Source organism: Hypanus sabinus, chromosome 11, assembly GCF_030144855.1.
Source record: "Hypanus sabinus isolate sHypSab1 chromosome 11, sHypSab1.hap1, whole genome shotgun sequence".
In the NCBI taxonomy this organism is placed as follows: Eukaryota; Metazoa; Chordata; class Chondrichthyes; order Myliobatiformes; family Dasyatidae; genus Hypanus; species Hypanus sabinus.
Genome location: NC_082716.1, coordinates 87,912,534 through 87,926,896, shown reverse-complemented (window position 1 = coordinate 87,926,896; position 14,363 = coordinate 87,912,534). Strand labels below are relative to the sequence as shown.

General features: G+C 42.8%; 1 protein-coding gene across 7 annotated transcripts in view; it reads left to right on the top strand.

The window, feature by feature from the left end:
- The window catches only part of rasal2 (RAS protein activator like 2), a 448,324-nt gene that overhangs the window by 392,307 nt on the left and 41,654 nt on the right, over positions 1-14,363 (top strand). For all 7 annotated transcript variants that reach the window (XM_059984861.1, XM_059984864.1, XM_059984862.1 and 4 more), the window contains 4 exons: positions 2,099-2,243; positions 10,066-10,210; positions 11,245-11,481; positions 11,959-12,160. In XM_059984861.1, the coding sequence (XP_059840844.1) occupies positions 2,099-2,243; positions 10,066-10,210; positions 11,245-11,481; positions 11,959-12,160 (729 nt within the window). The remainder of the gene's footprint in view (positions 1-2,098; positions 2,244-10,065; positions 10,211-11,244; positions 11,482-11,958; positions 12,161-14,363) is intronic.

Genomic DNA, 14,363 nt, shown 5'->3' with positions numbered 1-14,363 from the left:
TACTAACATCTATTTTATTTGTTTAACTTTTTGTCTTTTTGTTTAATTAATGCTTTTGAGAAATGTGTATCTCACCACTCATGATTGATGTGTTGTTTATAGCGCAGCATTCTCAGGTTACCAACTGAATTGGTGTTAATTTGACTGCAGCACATTGTAAAACTCAGTCAAAGTGGTGCCTGATATGACAGTATCTGCACTGGGACTGTGGGGAGGGCGCTCCCTATCAATAGCGGGCAAGAGCCTGGTCATCAGGTGTGATGTGCTCTCAGGGCTGCTGTACTTGGCACAGGTGTGGCCAGTCCCCAGCTCCTTCAGCTCGGAAATCACCCAAGCCGTCTTCAGATTCGTCTGGAGATCCAAGATGGGGCGGGTCAGACGGACCACCATGCACAAGTCTTTGGACAACGGGGGCAAAAACGTTCACAATGTTGCCCTCACCCTGGTGGCCAGCCCACACACTTTGTGTGTGGCTGCATCAGGTTGTGTGTGGATCCCAGGTACGTGGGCACCAAGTACCACTACGTGCCCAGGTTCTACCTGTCGCCCGGGCTACGAAAGATGGGTCTGGCCCCCTTACCGCACAACACCCCTGTCAGCTGGTCATTGCCACTATACCTGTCCTTCGTAGAGAAGTTCCTTCGGGTCTATGCCTTTGACCACAGGGCCATTAGGCAGTGGTCAGCACGTAAGGACCTTCAGGCACTGCAGGAGAAGGACGTGATGGACACAGTGGGGTGGTTCTCTGAGCACACCGTCCAGTTCATCTGGCAAAATGCCTCATCGCCAGACCTCACCAACAGGCAATAAGACCTCACCTGGCTGGCACTGAGAGGGGCCCTCCCAGTCCGATCCCTCCTGTACGCCCGGAACGTTGTCCCCACACCCCTCTGCCCACGGGAGGACTGTAGTGAGGAGGAGTCAGTGACCCACCTCTTTGCACACTGTGGGTTTGCGGAGAAGGTGTGGAGGAGGATGGAAGGTTCTTCCCCAGCAGTTGCATAACAGGGGATCTACGGGCTGTTCCCAGGAATGCACATCGAGACCAACATCCTGTGCTGCTGGCAGATCTTCAACTCGGTGAAAGACACTCTTTGGTCGGCCCGAAACTTGGTGGTCTTCCAACACACAGATGTCTGTGGGGGAATGCTGCCGACTGGCACATTCTCGGCTGCAGGAGTACGTGCTGAGGGACGCACTCAAACTTAGTGCAGCCACCACAAGGGCCCGGTAGGGAAGGACCACAGTCTAGGGTTCTTCTCGCACGGGAGTTGAGGGGTAGTGGGGTGGGGTGTATACCCCTGAACAAGTGTATGTAAATATGAAGTAACACAGTGCCACCTGGGTGGCTAAAGGGTGGGAATGTAAAGACTGTAATGGAAACATTTGTAAAGGACTGAGAGTCATTGAATGGTTTATTGTACATAATTATATTTTTGAATAAAGTATATTTTGTTTATTAAAAAAATTACCCTGGACAGTCTGAAAGAGAAGGGAGATGGATGTTGATTGTGATTGCTTGGAACCACTTGATTTTTTTATTCAGTATGCCCTTCATGCTGTTGCTCAATCTTTATTATGTTTTGGTATTGTATGTATTATGCTCAGCTGTTTTAGAAACAGATATCATGTCATTTCTTCTTAACAGTCAAATTTTTGGATAATTTTATGTGTTGGAATGCACAGATAAGAGGATTTCAATATCAAATGTTCTTTCTTCATTGGCATAAACATCAGAATCTCAATGTCTCAGAAATAGAAGTTTTTATATTGCTTCTCTTTCCCAGTAACTGCATTTAAAGAATTAACCTGAAGCTATACCATCTATAAAACAGAATCACATTTGAATGCCCCTTGTTTGGCTCAGTGCCAACTCCTGTACACAGAAGGTAATGGAGAATGATCCACTCCCCTGTATTTCTGTTCACCTAGATATGCCTCATTTCCAGTCTCTATGCTTTCACAAATTGGTCTTAATCTCCTTAGATTGAAGCTCTGTGAGTGAGTGCTCATGTTAGTGAAGATTTCATTTTCTCAACACATTATAGAACATCAGCTGTTACCCGTCATTGAGGCTTTTAATTCATTCTGCATTCAGGATTTCCTGACGGACTTGGTGATGTCTGAGGTAGATCGATGTGGGGAGCATGATGTTCTCCTCTTCAGGGAAAATACCTTAGCAACAAAAGCCATAGAAGAATATTTGAAGCTTGTTGGCCAGAAGTATCTCCATGATGCCTTAGGTAAGATACAATGATATATGAATATACTGGTCTGTCTTATGTTCACCGATGCTGCTGCTATCGCTCAGGTACCCTGGAAGAGTTTGGTATAGGAAAATACATACAAGTATATGAGGGAGGATGACAAACATTGTATTTCCCCCTCCTCTAAATACAAATAATAATGAACCAAATTTGACTGGATTTACCTGGGATATTATTCAATCTTTTTGCAGTATCAGGAAACTGTCTTCTTTCACAGAAGTGACAAAATCATGCCATAAGAAAAGTTTACATGAATGTACACTTGCTGGAGAAATTGGACTCGGAAGCAAGTGCTGGCCATGGTTGTCCCCAAGGTTAATTGCTGACTTCAAATCTAGAGTTGATTTACACAAAACCATTGAAAGCATAAGGGTATAGGCCAAGACATATTCGCCACAGGAGGTACATGGCTGGTTCTGAAACTGTGATACCCTGTGACAGTGTGCAGAATGATATTTGCTTCCTAAACTGGTTTCCAGTGGAGAGAGCCAACCAGGAACCTTTCCTGGAATCTGCTGCAATGCTTACAACACAAGCTAGTGGATGCTTTCCTCTTGTGAGAATATACGTTCAAATAGAGAATGACGGATGTACCGCACTCTTTATTTTTATATAATAGCTTCTCACCTGTCAAACCCTTAAATGCCATAAGACCACCACTAATTCTGCTGATTTTTAGAGAACAGTCTATTCAGTCTTATTTCAAAGGGCAACTTTACATCCCAGAATCTGTTGAATACCCTTCTGAAACAAATACATCCTTCCTTGGTGAAGGAAACCAAAATTGTGACCTGGATAGTCTCCACAAGCCCTGTATGCATACAGCACCTCCTTACATTTTAACTCCTATCCTCTTGCAATGTAGCCTAGAATAAAAAGTACTTTCCAATTGATTGTGTTATTCTGAAAGAAGCATTCCCAAAGTTCTCAAATGTCAACATTTACTAAGTTCTTTTTGCATTTGTACCCTTGTAAATAAGTTCACTATACTTCAGTTCAAGCATCATCTCCATGCCCAATCACTTAAGTAGAACCATGGAACATTTACAGCACAGAACCATTTGGCCCTTCTTAGCTGTGCCGAACCATTTTTCTGCCTAGTCCCACTGACCTGCACCTGGGCCATATCCCTCCAAACTCCTCTCATCCATATACCTGTCCAAATTTTTCTTAAATATCAAAAGTGAGCCCGCATTCACCACTTCATTTGGCAGCTCATTCCACACTCCCACCACTCTCTGCATGAAGAAACCCCCCCCCCATGTTCCCTTTAAACTTTTCCCCCTTCACCCTTAACCCGTGACCTCTGGTTTTTTTCTCCCCTAGGCTCAGTGGAAAAAGCCTGCTTGCATTCACTCTATCTATACCCATCATAATTTTATACACCTCTATCAAATCACCCCTCATTCTCCTACGCTCCAGGGAATAAAGTCCTAACCTATTCAACCTTTCTCTGTAACTCAGTTTCTCAAGTCCCGGCAACATCCTTGTAAACCTTCTCTGCATTCTTTCAACCTTATTAATATCCTTCCTGTAATTAGGTGACCAAAAACTGCACACAATACTCCAAATTTGGTGAGGTCTTATACAATCTCACCATAACATTCCAACTCTTATACTCAATACTTTGAATTATAAAGGCCAATGTACCAAAAGCTCTCTTTGCGACCCTATCTACTTGTGACTCCACTTTTAGGGAATTATGTATCTGTACTCCCAGATCTTTCTGTTCTACTGCACTCCTCAGTGCCCTACCATTTACCTTGTATGTTCTACCTTGGTTTGACCTTCCAAAGTGCAATACCTCACACTTGTCCGCATTAAACTCCATCTGCCATTTTTCAGCCCATTCCTCCAATTGGTTCAAATCCCTCTGCAAGCTTTGAAAACCTTCCTCACTGTCCACTGATCCAATTTGCCACATTATCATCCAGATCATTGATATAGATGACAAATAACAATGAAACCAGCACTGATCCCTGTGGCACACCACTTGTCACAGGCCTCCACTCTCTGGCTTCTGCCATTGGGCCAATGTCTAATCTAATTTACTACCTCTCCATGTATACCTAGCAACTGAATCTTCCTAACTAACCTCCCATGCGGGACCTTGTCAAAGGCCTTACTGAAGTCCATGTGTACAACATCCACTGCCTTCCCTTCATCCACTTTCCTAGTAGCTTCCTCGAAAAACTCTAATAGATTGGTTAAACATGACCTACCACACACAAAGCCATGCTGACTTTTTCTAATAAGTCCCTGTCTATCCAAATACTTGTAGATCCTATCTCTTAGTATTCCTTCCAATAATTTACCTACTACCGATGTCAAACTTACCGGACTATAATTTCCCGGCTTACTTTTTGAGCCTTTTTTAAACAACAGAACTACATGAGCTATCCTCCAATCCTCCGGCACCTGACCTGTGGATATCAAAATTTTAAATATTTCTGCCAGGGCCCTGCAATTTCAACACTAATCTCTGTCAGGGTCCAAGGGAATACCCTGTCTGATCCTGGGGATTTATCTACTCTGATTTGCCTCAAGACAGCAAGCACCTCCTCCTCTTTAATCTGTATAAGTTCCATGACCTCCCTACTTGTTTGCCTTGTTTCCACAGACTCCATTCCAGTTTCCTTAGTAAATACAGATGTAAAAAACCCATTTAATATCTCTCCCATTTCTTTTGGTTCCATACATAGCCGAACACTGATCTTCAAGAGGACCAATTTTATCCCTTATTATCCTTTTGCTCTTGACATACCTGTAGAAGCTCTTAGGATTATCCTTCACCCTGACTGACAAAGCAACCTCATTTTAGCCCTCCTGATTTCTTTCTTAAGTATTTTCTTACTCTTTTTATACTCCTCAAGCATCTTATTTCCTCCCTGTTCCCTATACATGTTATACATCTCTCTCTTCTTCTTTATCAGAGTTCCAATATCCCTCGAGAACCAAGGTTCCTTATTCTTATTCATTTTGCCTTTAACCCTGACAGGAACATACAAACTCTGCACTCTCAAAATTTCTCCTTTGAAGGCCTCCCACTTAGCAATATCATCCTTGCCAGAGAACAACCTGTCCCAATCTACACTTTTTAGATCCTTTCTCATTTCTTCAAATTTGGCCTTTTTCCAGTTTAGTACTTCAAACCGAAGACCAGATCTATCTTTATCCATGATCAAGTTGAAACTATGTTATGATCACTGGAACCAAAGTGTTCCCCTACACACACTTCCATCACCTGCCCTAACTCATTTCTTAATAGGAGATCTAATATTGCATCCTTCCTAGTTGGTACATCTATATATTGATTTAGAAAACTTTTCTGAACACATTTTACAAACTCTAACCCATCTAGGCCTTTGACAGTATGGGAGTCTCAATCAATGTGTGGAAAATTAAAATCCCCTACAATCACAACTTTCTGTCTCCTGCAGTTGTCTGTTATCTCTCTGCAGATTTGCTCCTCCTATTCTCGCTGTCTATTGGGTGGTCTATAATACAACCCTATTAATGTGGTCATACCTTTCCTGTTTCTCAGTTCCACCCATATGGCCTCAGTAGACAAGCCCTCTAATCTTTCCTGCCTGAGCACTGCTGTAACATTTTCCCTGACTAGCAAAGCCACCCCCCCACCCTTCATCCCTCTGCCTCTATCACGTCTGGAACATCGGAACCCTGGAACATTGAGCTGCCAGTCCTGCCCCTCCTGTAGCCAAGTTTCAGTAATGGCTATGATGTCATAATTCCATGTGTCAATCCAGGCCCTCAGCTTGTCTGCCTTTCCCACAATACTCCCCGCATTGAAATATACACACCTCAGAAGATTATTAACACCACACACAACCTTACTATTTGTGACTTTGCATGAACTACTAACATCATTTATTTTTACCCTCATTCCACTATCTACTCTGGCACTCTGGTTCCCATCTCCCTGCAAACCTAGTTAAAACCCTCCCCAATAACACTAGCAAACCTCCCTGCAAGTATATTGGTCCCCTTGTAGTTCAGGTGTAACCCGTCTCTCTTGTACAGGTCCCACCTGCCCCAGAAGAGGTCCCAATGATCCAGAAATCTGAAACCATGCCACCTACACCAGTTTCTCAGCCAGGTGTTCATCTGCCAGAACATCCCACTCTTACCCTCACTGGCACGTGGCACAGGCAGCAATCCGGAGATTATTACCCTCGAGGTCCTGTTTTTCAACTTCCTACCAAGCTCTCTATACTCACTCTTCAGGACCTCCTGACACTTTCTACCTATGTCATTGGTACCGATGTGTACCATGACATCTGGCTGATCACCCTCCCACCTCAGAATGCTGTGCATGCAATCAGAGACATCCCTGTCCCTGGCACCTGAGAGGCAACAAACCATCCAGGAGTCTCTGTCACGACCACAGAATCTCCTGTCTGTACCCCTGACTATGGAGTCCCCTGTCACTACCACTCTCCTCCTCTTCCTGCCTCCCTTCTGCACTGCAGAACCAGACTCAGTGCCAGAGATCCGGCTGCCGCAGCTTGTCCCAGGTAAGCCATCCCCCCCCCCCCCCCCCAACAGTATCCAAATTGGTATACCTGTTTTGGAGGGGAATGGCCACAGAGAACCTGCACTACCTGCCCTTTCCCCTTCCCTCGCATGACAGTAACCCAATTACCTGTGCCCTGTTTCTTAGGTGTAACTACGTCCTGGAAGCTACTATCTATAAACTGCTCAGTCTCCCAAATGATCCGGAGGTCATCCAGCTCCTGCTCATGGTCTGTTAGGAACTGCAGCTGGATGCACTTCTTGCAGGTATCATTGTCAGGGACACTGGAGGTCTCCCTGACTTCCCACATCCTGCAAGAGGAGCATTCCAACATCCTGCCTGGCATATTCTCTAGTCTGAACAAAAAAAAAAGAAGAAAAACAGAAACTTACCGGAACCTACCCCCGCCGAAGCCTAATTGAGCCAAAGCCATCCCACTCCAACTCAGTCCACTCCAACGATGACCGCTGTATATGGCGGTCTTTCTTTTAAACCTTGGCGCGCTACGTCACGTGCCTGTGCAGTCTAGCCTCTTTTCCCCGAGCTGTTAAAGAAAAGAAAAACGACCTTCTCTCTGCGATGCCTTCAGTCTTCCACTCTCAGCCTCTTGCTTCGATTGAAGTGTAATTTTCCACCTTCAACCCTGCCCTCACATTCACCTGGTCCATTTTCAACACCTCCCTTCCCTTTCTCGATCTCTTAATCTCAATCTCTGGAGAATGCTTATCCAGTGATGTACAAACCAATGGACTTTCACAGCTACCTGGACTATACCTTATCCCACCCTACTAGTAAAAATGCCATGCCCTTTTCTCAATTTCTCCGTCTCTGCCACATACCCTCTCAAGATGAGGCTTTTCATTCTAGAACAAAAGAGATGTTCTCCTTTTTCAAAGAAAGGGGCTTCCCTTCCTCCACCATTAATGCTGCCCACAATCTAATCTCTTCGATTTCACACACATCTGCTCTTACCCCATCCTCCCACTACCCTGACAGGGATAGGGTTCCTCTTGTCTTCACCGAGCACCCCACCAACCTCATCATTCTCCGAAACTTCTGCCACCTCCAGTGGGATCCCACCACCATGCTCACCTTTCTCTCCCCCCTCTGCCCTCCCGTCAACTTTCGTCTTTCCATAGGGATCACTCCCTTCAGGACTACCTTGTCCATTCATCCCTTCTGGCACTTATCCTTGTAAGCAGAATAAGTGCTACACCTGCCCCTACACCTCCTCCCTCATTACCATCCAAGGTCCTAAACAGTCCTTCCAGGTGAGGCAAAACTTCACCTGTGAGTCTGTTGGGGTCATTTACTGTGTTCAGTGCTCCCAGTGTGTCCTCCTGTACATTGATGAGAGCTGATGTAGATCGGGAGACCGCTTCACTGAGCATCTACACTCCATCCACCAGAACAAGTGGGATCTCCCAGTGGCCACACATTTTAATTCCACTTCCCATTCCCATTCCTGTTCTGGTATGTCCATCATGGCCCCCTGCACTGTCATGGTGAGGCCACATTTAGGTTGGAGGAACAAGACCTTATATTCCATTTGGGTAGCCTCCAATCTAGTGGCATGAACATCAATTTCTCAAACTTCTGGTAATGCCCACCAACAACCCCCCCAACTTCTCCATTTCTCAGCCCCTTTTCCCTCTCTCACCTCATCTCACCAATCAACTTCCCAGCTCTTTACTTCATCCCCCTCCAGGGTTTCACCTATTAGCTGGTGTTTCTCTCTCCCCTCCCGCCACCTTTTAAATTTACACCTCAGCTTTTTTTTCCCAATCCTGCTGAAGAGTTTTGGCCCAAAATGTTGACTGTACTTTTTTCCATAGATGCTGCCTGGCCCGCTGAGTTCCCCCAGTGTTCTGTCCGTGTTGCTCGGATTTCCAGCATCTGCAGATCTTCTCTTGTTTGTGATGTGATTTTCTATGTTTACTTGCTACCTGATTTTCCAGTATATCATCAGAACACTGAGCCCTCTGATCAAAGTTGTTAGGTTTCTGAGACTCAAGCACTGATTCTTGTGGAAGGCCACTGGTTACATCAAAAAATGACATTTTTATTCCTGTAACACACACAAAATGCTGGAGGAACTTATCAGGTCAGGCAGCATCTATGGAGAGGAATAAACAGTCAACATTTTGGACCAAGACACTCAGAAGAAAAACAAATAATCAGAAGCAACACACACACAAAGTGTTGCAGGAACTCAGCAGGTCAGATAGCATTTATGGAAATGAATAAACAGTTGACGTTTCAGACTGAGACCCTTCTTTAGGGCTGGAAAGGAAGGGGGAAGATGCTGGAATAAAAAGTGGGGGGATGGGAAGGAGGCAGGCTGGAAGATGAAAGGTGAAACCATATGGGTGGGAAAAGTAAAGGGCTGGAAAAATAAGGAATTTGCTGGGAGAGGAGAGTGGACCAAAGGAGAAAGAGAAGACCCAGGGTGAAGTAATAGGCAGGTGAGAAGAGGTAAAATGTCAGGGTGCGGTATGGGGGGGATTTTTTTGCTGGAAGGAGAAATTGATATTCATGCCATCAAGTTGGGGGCTACCAAGATGGAATATAAGGTGTTACTTCTCCACCTGAGGTGTCCTCAGCTTTGCATAAGAGGAGGCCACGGTCTGACATGTTGGAAAGGGAATGGAGATCAGATTTTAAATGCTGGGAAGTTCTGCTTGTGCTGAAAGAAGCAGAGGTAATCAACCACCTTCTACCCACTTGGGTGCCCTCCCCTTTCAATGGTCCACTCTCCTCTCCTATCAAATTCCTTGCACTCCAGCCCTTGACCTTTCCCACATCACCTTCCTCTCCCCCACCATTTTTTATTCTGGCATCTTCCCCCTTCCCTCTCAGTCCTGAAGAAAGGTCTCAGTCCAAAACGCCGACAGTTTATTCATTTCAATAGGTGCGGCCTGATCTGCTGAGTTCCTCCAGCATTTTGTGTGTGTTAACTTTGGATTTCCAGCATCTGCAGCCTTTCTCATGTTTAAGATTCATCAGAAGCAATGCCCTTTGAAACCAAATGTGTTGATTTTGATGCTGGACTAGTTTGCTAAATAAAAAGAGCATTTGTTGCTGCAAATATTTTTCTATTTCCTAAGATTGTGCTTAATGATGATCAGTGAGCACAGAGGCAAGAATTTGATCTTTGTTGAACCAATGAGATGTTACTGTTCTTATGGTTTAAAACGTAGTGTACCTATTGTTCCAGTAAACAATAATACTAACCTAATTCTACCTGCTTGTATCCTGCCTCAGGAGAGTTCATAAAGGCACTTTATGAATCAGATGAAAATTGTGAGGTAGATCCAAGTAAGTGTTCATCGAGTGAACTGCCAGAACATCAGAGTAACCTCAAAATGTGTTGTGAATTGGCTTTCTGCAAGATTATCAACTCTTACTGGTAAGGAACTGTTATTTGGGAAGGAAGTGAAGGGAAACTCAATTTAAATATATTTTTTATTTTTTTCAAGGAGCATGTCAGATTTCCTAATTATCTGGTCTGTTTGAAGTACCAGTTAGATTCCAATAATCTGCTATTCATCAATTTGAAAATCTACATAGTCTGACATCTGCTTCACCCAGTGATGTTTTACACTCCCTTTCGCACTCCAGGAGGTCCCTGTTTCTGTAATTTCTATCATTGGGACCCAGGTTTGCACTCTTCTTTTTCCACTCCCTCATATTCCCTCAATACCCCGCTTCCCATTTCCCCATTTTACTCTCCAGGGCCCTGGTTTTAAGCCTCCCTTTTACACTCACTGGGGCTCCTGTTTCTGTATTTCCTTTGAACCTTTCTGGTTCACTGAGAAGACTATTGTCACACTATGTAACATTAAGAAAAATGAATTAATAGAAATAACATCTGAGAATCCAAAAAGCCTGCCAGTCTAGCACCACCAAAGTACAAAGTGTGCCAGGTTATCAGAGTCTTACTGATTTATCTCTTCTACAACTTAATGGGACAGTAGGGAGGCTATTCAGCAATCCTTGTTCATTCATGTACCTTTCCCTTGAGCTTTCTGTAGCCCTTAATTATTTCTGCCAAATCCATTCATCTAGAAATCCATTGCACATCATGTGTGACAAAATCTTCCTTTTTTCTTTTTAGCAGTTTGAAGTTTTATCTGTTATGTTTAAATTTCTACGTTCAGTTTTCCCATCAGTGCTGAATTTGTATTTATCTTTCTCTTTCTTACACCTACTCAGATAGAAATATTTTGTTAGTTAATTATTTTATGGAGAATTTTGAAATGTGAAGATATCCAATAGATAATCTTAAACCCAGTATGAGTAAATATAAGCACTATAATTCTGATGTACATCTGGAAAATCAGCAACATCCATGATGGATGAGAGGAGGTTAATGTCTGTGCAGGCCAAATACCAGTTTGTCTGCCACATGACTCATCTATTTTTCCTAACTCTTTTTTTCAGTGTGTTTCCACGGGAACTTAAAGAAGTCTTTGCCTCGTGGAAGCAGCAATGTTTAATCCGTGGGAAGCACGAAACCAGTGAGCGCTTAATCAGTGCGTCACTCTTCCTACGTTTCCTCTGTCCTGCAATCATGTCACCCAGCCTGTTTGGCCTCATGCAGGAGTACCCAGACGATCGAACTTCTCGCACTCTCACCCTCATTGCCAAAGTCATCCAGAATCTGGCCAATTTTACCAAGTACGTTACGCACTGCCATATCTGCTAAATTAATCTCAGTTGCTCGAGTGTTACGTGAGTCAAGGTTAATTATTTGTTTTGTATTGAAATTCCATATGTATTATCAGCTTTGATTGCCCTAATTTGTATTTTGTAATTCTTGAAAGTCCAAATTAATATCTGAGAGTGAATAATTTAATCATAGGGATCAGCAGTTTATAGTGAACTTTAGAGGAGGTAATTCTGGACAAGTGAAGAAGTGTGCTGAGGATGGTCATGAGTCCATTCAGCATTCTGAGTTGCTGAATATGAGGGTGCAGGATGCTAAATCTACAATTTCATGTATGTCCAGTAGCTGCAGATAGTTTGTTAAGAACTGATTTTAGTTGGAGACACTGTTCTGCAGGGTACACTGATAACAGATGTTTAACCCATCCATCATTTCCCACTGTGACAGTCAGCACTTCATCTTTCAATCACTTCCACTGATTTCCATAGGTTTGGGAACAAAGAAGAATACATGGCATTTATGAATGATTTTTTGGAACATGAATGGAGTGGGATGAAACGTTTTCTGGTGGAAATCTCAAACCTAGACACAATATCTAACACGCCAGGCTTTGAAGGATATATTGACCTTGGTCGTGAGCTCTCTGTCCTGCACTCATTGCTCTGGGAAGTGGTGTCTCAACTTGATAAGGTACTTGAATTGACTTAATGATAAACTATTTAGTATTGTAGTTGAGGCACAATATTAAGCATTTTAGTAGTCTGATATTTTTAATCTTATGCATGTTTTAATACTTTACTGCTTTAACATTTTAAACTTCACTTTTCTGATTAACACTGAAATAATGAGGCAAACATTTTCACTTAAGAAGGTCAGAAAACATTCTTCATTAATGTTTCTATATGAGAGACTTGTGTTATATGGAATAGTGAGGTATAGTTGGAGAAGTGATGCTGTGGAGCTAATATGAGCTGGGGGGAGGGGCAAACATGAGATTCGTCCCAGAGAAATAGTGCAAGCTAAAGAGTTTTTCTCTCAACAGAATCTATAAAATTGAGGAGTTGGTACAATGGTTGTTAATTCAGAAGAGGTTAGTAATCTTGTAGTTAATGAAAATGGATTATGCTTTTTATTGGTTAGGAATGATAATATATTTGGTAATTAAATTGAAACAAATTTTTTTTGGTCTGGCTGAACTTGCTTCTCTCAAGTTATTTCAGTAAAATTTTAGAAGAAGAATGGTTTAAAAAATAGATTGAAGGTGCAAAAGATTCCAGGTGCTGTAATGTGCAACAAAGAACAGACCACTGGAGATCACAGCAGATCAAGAGGCAAAAGATTGTCCTCATTTCAGGTCAAGACCTTGCATTAGGGCTAAGGGTGTAGAGTAGATATAGCCTAGGTAAAGAGGTGAAAGGGAGGAGCATGGTATGGGTTACTGATGTAGCTGGATCCAGGTACGGAGGGGATGATGGAAAGATAGGTAGGGGAGGAGTTGGGAGACACTGACTGGTGGGCAATGGGCAGAGGTAAAGAAAATCGGGCAAGAAAAAAACAAAGGTCTGATGGAGCCAGGTGAGAAGAGAGGATGATGGTAGAGATAGAGACTGGGAGGTGATACACATATACAAGAAACTGTATGTGCTGAGATGTGATGGGCAAATGGAACCAGGTGAAATTCAATAGATAAAGTGTGTGGGTGACAAGTAGATAGAACCAAATGGGAGAGGAGATCAAAACTGTATGACCAGGAAGATCACTGGAGAATGTGTGTGGATCAGAAGCAGAGAGAAAGGAGGAGATGAAATGTGGACTATCTGAAACTGGAAAATTAAATGTACATGCCATTGGGATGCAGACTCCAAGCTGAGTTAGAAAATGCAATTGATTTCCAGTTTTAAGAAGGCCACAGGATAGGACATTTGGTCATTCATCTGTTATACAGATGCAATTTTATTGCTCCTCATTCTCCTTCTCCCACTTCCTTTCCAATTCACTGCTCCTCCCATTAGAGAATTGAAATCCAGTGTTAATGGTGCTCGTGAAACATTCTGCCAGAATTTGAGAATATCACTGATTCCCCTTCATTGGCTCAAATCAACATCAGTTTATTTTATCTCTAATGTTTGTGATAAGAATCAGAACTCGGGTAGTGTGTGTGATAGATATTAGAGCATCTAGAATCATGTATTGCCATGGCAGATTGCTTTTCAATAATAATAATGCCCAAGATTAGACTTCAAGTATGACTTATTAGTTGCTGATTAATCTCCAGTTATTGATGTTGCTAGGATTCTTTGACATTATTAATCAGATGTGTGTCATTATTTAAAACAGCTGAATTCAAAGTGATCTTCAGGACACCACTTCTGTTAGTGAGCAGAATTTTATAGTGCTTAAGAATGCAGGTCTGGAATACATAAGGCGACATTTCACTGTGAGCTCCCAAAACATTACTGAACAGCCCAGAGAATGGCCATCAATCACTGTCACCATAAGTGGCCAGTGTACTCTTCTGTGTGAAGGGCAAAATGGAATCAAATGATGTTTGAGCCACAAATAAAATCATCGTGTGCACAGCAGGGGCTCAAAGGAACATGGTTTTTGAATGAGGGACATGTGTCACAATTATTTGTACGTTTGTACTTTCTAATGGTTCTTAATGTGTGGACATTCATAGAGTAATGCATATACAACATGGAAACAGACCACTCATCTATCCTGACAATAGTGTTCACCAAATTAGTTCGATTGGCCTAAACCCCTCTTCTCCATGTGAATGTTTGGAATTTTGTTATTGTAATCACTTCAACCACTTTCACTGGAAGCTCATTTCATATATTCACCACCTTCTGTGTGAAGAAATTTCCCTTCAGATCCCTTTTAAATCTTT